Source organism: Arachis duranensis, chromosome 5 (genome assembly GCF_000817695.3).
Source record: "Arachis duranensis cultivar V14167 chromosome 5, aradu.V14167.gnm2.J7QH, whole genome shotgun sequence".
Lineage (NCBI taxonomy): Eukaryota > Viridiplantae > Streptophyta > Magnoliopsida > Fabales > Fabaceae > Arachis > Arachis duranensis.
This window is the reverse complement of record NC_029776.3, coordinates 591890-598412: the sequence shown is the minus strand read 5'-3', so window position 1 is coordinate 598412 and position 6523 is coordinate 591890. Positions and strand designations below refer to the sequence as shown.

The following is a 6523-nucleotide window of genomic DNA, read 5'->3' as shown; positions in this document are numbered from 1 at the left end:
ATGATATGATGGTAGTTTAATTGTATGAGTTAGGTCCTTTTTATTTGGTTGAATTTTTTCTATGGTTATCCTATTCTTGATGAGAATGTCAAAATAAATATTTTCATTAGTTAGTTCTTTTTTTCTCTATTTTTGAATCAATTTTATTTTGAAAAAATTTATTAAAAATTTTTGTTGTAGACAAAATTAATAATATTATGTTCAATTATTTAAGGAGACCAAATTAATATTTTGATTAGATACTTTTGTTTTATTGAAAATAAATTCTAATTTCATTAAAAAATAAATTCTAGTTGATAAGTAAAAACACAAAAACGTGCATGACAGTGAAATCATAATTTATAGACAAGTAAATTATAGTCTTATTATCTTAAAAAAATAATTTATTTATAGAATAATATTGAAAAATCAACAATAATTTGCATGAAAATAGTTTATTAGTAAAATAAAAGTTAATTGATTGATTACCATAAAATTTAATTTAACGATAAATTTGCAATTGAACATATTTTTACAGCTTAATTTAAAATATGTTTACAGCTTAATTTAAAAGCAACTGAAAATATAAGTTATGGGAAATAAAACAAAACTCATCAAGAAAATAGAAACAGAGACAAAAAAAAAGGACAGATGATATCATTTATGCCATTCCTATAAAAAAACCGTGAATTTTGTTCTTTTTCAGAATACTAAATTTTACTTTTTCAAACAATTTGTATACATATATTTGACAAAAATTAAATAAAAAAAAGTTTAGATAAATTTAAAGAAAAATTGGTCAATATGAATGAAGAAAACGAACATATCAAATTTATCTGTTAGGAATTTAGGAATAACACGTAGAAAGAATTTAAATTATTTTAAAAATAGTTATTTGGTCTATTCAAACCAATTTTTTTAAATAAACCATTTGTATAAAATAAATCGATTTTTTTTAAACCATACAGTAACACGTGTCAACGATCCAGAAGCAACTTCACTGCAGTCGACTGCAGGTGAGTTTCCACCAATAATTATATAGCAATTAACAGAAAAATTGAAGCAGCCTATCAAAAGCATTTTTTAATGATGTTTTAACGTCATAGAACTATAGCCTCTCGTTTAATTTTAAATTAATATTGACCGTTGAGAATAATAAACTTTGAACAACTTGCTTAATTAAAAACTCATATGAAAAGGATAAAGAAATAATTTAACTGAAAATTACGACAAAATATGAGTCAGTAGTGATGAAACTTCCAACAAGCAAACAGGTTCGTTTGTTTCCTTTTAAAAGCTAATTATTGGCCTAATAATGGAGACGATAGAATTATACATTATAATCTCCCGCTAACAAGAATACTACTTCCCCATAAACACACTGAAGATATTATTATTATTATTATTAGTCTTGACCAATTGGTTCTCATAAAGCCATGCAACTAGAAATTTATTAAAAGTTGTACATCGTTAGGATATAATTTTCATAATAAAATCTCTATATATCTGCAAGATACTTTTTATCTTTGAAATAGCTTTTAGCATTCAGTTAAATCTATTCAATTATAATATAGTATTTCGATTTAGCCAATAATATATCTTGTTTTTACAGTGAGCAAGAGAAGTGTAGTATTATAAATCTTATATTACTTGAAAAATATAGTGCGATAATTAGATTTTAAATAATTGATGCAATGATATGTGTTACATCAATATTTAAACAGTATTCATTTTTAATTATAGCACGGAAACGGTTCAAAAAATAAAATAAAATATCTATTATAATATTATATTATGATTTTCTTTTTTTACAAATATTTTTTTTATTTACATCAATCAATTGAGATAAGTTTTACAGTAGTCTCTGAAATTGCACTTAAATTTTAAAGTAATTTTTAAAATTAATAATTATTCAATTTTATTTTCGAACTTGCACTTCGAAACTCATACTAATTTTTAATACAATTTTCGTTTATTAGAACATTGAAACGACGTCATTTTATATTTATAAAAAAAAAAATCCAAGCGCTCCTTCCCTTCTCCAACCTGAGTCCCTTCTCCTTTCCTTTTTCTTTCTTTCTGTTGCCGCTTCTCGCTGGCCTNNNNTCTCTTACACTCTTGTTTCTTTTCTATCTTTTTTTGCCTCTCCTTTTTCTCTTGTCTCTTTTCTGTCTTCTTCTACCTTCCGATCCCAAAATTAATTTTTTTATTATCTCATTTTGTTTTTTTATAAACAACCAATCATCTTTACAGATAAATTAACTAAATGTTCTCATTATTCATTAATAAACACCATTTTAACAAATTCAATTCAAAATCATCTTTTACTTAAACCACACAATTTATTTATCAAGTTCAAAATTTTACAATTAGTGATAGAATAAATTTCATTACAAAAAAAAAAGAATTCATACAAAAAAAAAGGCGAAGAGGAGAGACTAAATTGAAAAGTAGAAGGAGAAGAGAAAGAAAAAAGAAAAAGGCCTTATATATTGGGAAAAGAGAATTAGAAGGAGAAGGGTCTGGTTAAAGAAGTAAAAGAGAAAGAAAAAAAAGGAGAGAAAGAAAAAGGATCTCAAGTTGAGAAAGGAGAAAAAAAAGGGAAAGGGCTTCCATTTGAAAAAAGAGAGGAGGAGAATGTTTTTTTTTTAATAAATATAAAATGATGTCTCAGTGTTTCAATGATTGAAAAATGTCTTAAAAATTAGTATAAATTTTAGAGTTCAAGTTTAAAAATAAAATTAAATAATTATTAATTTTAAGAATCATTTTAAGATTCGAATGCAACTTTTGAGACGTTTTAAAACTAAATTCAAAAACAATTCAAAAGTTGATACGTATGAACTTTTAATGTTGGTATTTAATTAATAATTTTTTAAATGAAAGCACTACATCCCTAGTGTTATTTGCATTTGTTACTGAAGAACTGGACACCATGTCAATCGAGTGCCATTGCATATGATTGCGTGAAAAATGTGATATGATGTGTATCACGTTTTACTTAAATTCAAATTCATTATCTTTTTGTAACCTATTTTTAAATGTCACACATGATTTTTCTTTTATGGAGGAAAATTTGTGATTCCTTCTTAACCAGGTCAATAAAGCGTGTGAAAGGATCTAAACCTGACGATGAAGATAGCAAAGAAAGTTTCCATAATTTGAAGACTAGAGGCAATAACGATTAAATTGTAATGTCTTCCAACATCTCCTTAAAATGCAGTAAAAACTAATTTTATCATCGGCTATGGAATATTTAACTTAGCTCACTTACTTACTATATATTATTATTCCCCAAGATACAAAGAAAGATCAAAAAAGGACTCTTAAAATGTTAATGATGCATATTTTGGTATTTAAGAGGTTGTGGCATTGAGAGTGTTTCCGATATCAATAACAAATCGATACTTGACATCTGCTTTTGCGAGGCGCTCCATTGCTGTGTTTACATAATCCATTGCAATAACTTCAATCTCAGGCTTCACGTTATGTTTAGCAGCAAAATCAATCATTTCTTGTGTCTCCTTCAACCCTCCAATACAACTACCAGCTATCATCTTTCTTCCTTCAAATGCCAAACAATAATAATTAATCCTCTATTAAATGGCATGTTTAATAAATTGGTTATTATTTTTTGGTGAAAATTCAGGTATACAGTTCACGTGAAGTTGATAATTGAAAGCCGTTAGATGATTTAAATGATTTGACTAAATTTTCATCTAACGGCTCCCAGCTATCAACTTCACTGTAAAGTCGATTGTACTTGAATTTTCACCTTATTTTTTTTCCAACGTATTCTTACCCGTACAAAGAGAAAACATTGGCAACTCCAGAGGCTTTTCGGGTAAACCAACCATCACAAGTTTTCCATTAGGCTTCAATAGAGCCAGCAATGGAGCCAAAGGATGCACTGCAGAAACTGAGTCAATAATACCATCCAAGCTATACATTGCAGCCTAGAAAATGAAACTTGTTAGAAATGAATTAAACTACATAACATTTTTGATAAAAATAAAGGTGGAAACTCAGGTGTAGTTAACTTCACGTGAAGTTGATAGTTAAGAGTTAATTTAGTCAATTCAGTCAAATTATCTAAGGTGAAAACTCAGGTGAAGTAAACCTAAGTTGATATCTAAGAGCCGATAGATGAAAATTTAGTCAAATCAGTCAAACCATCTAACGGTTCTCAGGTATCAACTTTACGTGAAATCGACTTCGCGTGACTTTTCACCATTATCTAATGACTCTCAATTATCAACTTCATATGAAGTCGACTGCACCTAAGTTTTCAGTAAAAATAAAATACATGTACCTTCATCTGATCTTGGTCTTTACTTAAGAGAAACGAATCGGCTCCTAAACGTTCAATAGCTTCCTTTTGTTTGTTAGGGGAAGTACTAATGACAGTTACTTTAGCACCAAAAGCTTTGGCAAACTTAACGGCCACATGGCCTAATCCACCAAGACCAACCACACCGACGTGCAAACCAGGCTTGTCAAGTCCGAAATACCTGAGAGGGCTATACACCGTGATCCCGGCACAAAGCAACGGAGCGGCCACATCCAGTGGAAGGTTGTCCGGGATGCGAATGGCGAAGCGTTCATCGACTACCATTGAGTCAGAGTAGCCTCCGTAGGTGATGGTGCCGTCCTTGTTCTTGGCACTGTATGTTAGGATCATTTGCGGGCAGAAATTTTCAAGATTTGCAGCACAGCCTTGGCATGAGTTGCAGGATCCAACCAACACTCCCACTCCCACTTTGTCTCCAACTTTGAAATTTTGTACCTTACTTCCTACCTCTGTCACTACTCCAGCAATCTCATGCCTGTAAATCAAATTAATGTGTTGTTATTTGTACAACTATTTGTTTTGATTAATAAGAAACAATATAATTTTGAAGATTAGCATATATACCCGGGTACTATAGGAAAAGTGGTATTGCCCCATTCGTTCTTTAACATGTGAAGATCCGAGTGACATATTCCACAGTACATCACTTTGAATGCCACATCTTGCTCTCCAGTTTCCCTGGACAAATTTCCGTTTAACAAAATATATAATTTAGTTTTCGTTATCCCTTGATGAAGCTAGCTAAGCAATTATCAAGAATTAATTAACATTGCTCTCAGGTTTTGTGCGTTTTGATCTGCTCCAAAGCTAATGTCTCACTAACCCTAGATTTTATTGTTCACAAGAAATTAAACATGAATGGGGGTACCTTCTGGAAAAGTTGAAAGGGGATAAAACCCCAGAAGGGTCCCTAGCTGCCCATCCATAAGCCTTCTTTGGATGCTCCGTCTCTGGTGTCGCCATAGATCAGATCAGATATCGATGGCTTGAAAATGAGAGAGCAATTATTAATGATCAAAGTGATGAGAAGAACGTATCAAACGCAAGGGGGATCGGAATTCAAATATTGAATAGGCCAAGTTATAGTTGAATGTGTGTGCATGTGACTCTAATACTTATGAATCATATGGTGCCATAGTAGTTAATTCCTTTGGATATGGATATTTGAGGCATGAAAAGTGAAACATCCTTTTAATAGGAAAGACAAGATTTTGAACATTTTAAAAATAGTATGTACATAAAATGCATTTATTCTTTCTAGGTTAATATTAAACCAAATCAGATGCTTTATTCTCCAGATTTTATAACATATATAGTTATATATAGAGTAATTTTCAAGATTTAATTCCATCAGTCAAATTAGTTTCTGTCCAAGTTATTCCATAAGTTACTAACAAAAAAAAATGAAAAGTCTAAGGTACCAGCAGTTTTGTTGAATTTTGGCCAGCATGTAACCAGTTGAGGAAGGTGAGCCATTAGATGAAATCTCACACCAATCTCACACCATCAAATTATCATTGATGGCTAATTGATGGCTAACAATCACAAAAATTACTGGCCCCTAGCATTGCTCAAAAAAAATAGTAAGATACTGACATGAAGAGTTAAATTTTAAAATTGTTTTATCAAACGAAATTTTAAATTTATTTTTTGTGTTTATTGAAAATTATTTATTTTTAGTTCAATTTATAAAATATAGATACTACAACTTTTAGAAAGATGTTTTTGATAATTAAAAAATTTGAATAATATTTTACTGAAATTTCTATATAGGTATAGGAATAATTATTGAATTTAAAAAATAATATAATTATTAAATTATATATTTTATAATAAATTAGTTTAATATAAAATAAAAATAATAAAAATCAACTAATATTAGAGTTATTATTAAGTGTTTTTAGAGTAAAATAAAATGATCAACTCTCTCCAATCAATTTATATCACATACGTTAAGCTAAAGTGATTTTATTATAGACACTTATTAATAACTTATCATTCAATATATATCAGTATAAGAATTATAATTTTCACCTATAATATTTAATAATTTTTTCTAACACTATATCACAACATTTTATATGAGTGCAACACCGATCATGTCACATAGTTGAAATACTATATATAATCTATTTTACTATCTTTTTTAAATAATTAATTAAAAAAGACAAGTTCTAATCTTTTACGCAAAGT

The 6523-nt window shown here is 29.0% G+C and overlaps 1 protein-coding gene across 1 annotated transcript; it reads right to left on the bottom strand.

Annotated features, from left to right (window-relative positions):
• Window positions 1-3239: 3239 nt before the first annotated feature.
• Window positions 3240-5324, bottom strand: LOC107487238 (8-hydroxygeraniol dehydrogenase-like). Its single transcript, XM_016107851.3, has 5 exons — window positions 5199-5324; window positions 4895-5008; window positions 4292-4805; window positions 3782-3935; window positions 3240-3544 (listed from the first exon to the last, which is right to left on the bottom strand). Exons 1-5 carry the CDS (start codon window positions 5291-5293, stop codon window positions 3336-3338), a joined length of 1086 nt encoding a protein of 361 aa, XP_015963337.1. The 5' UTR covers window positions 5294-5324; the 3' UTR covers window positions 3240-3335.
• Between the last annotated feature and the right edge of the window lie 1199 nt (window positions 5325-6523).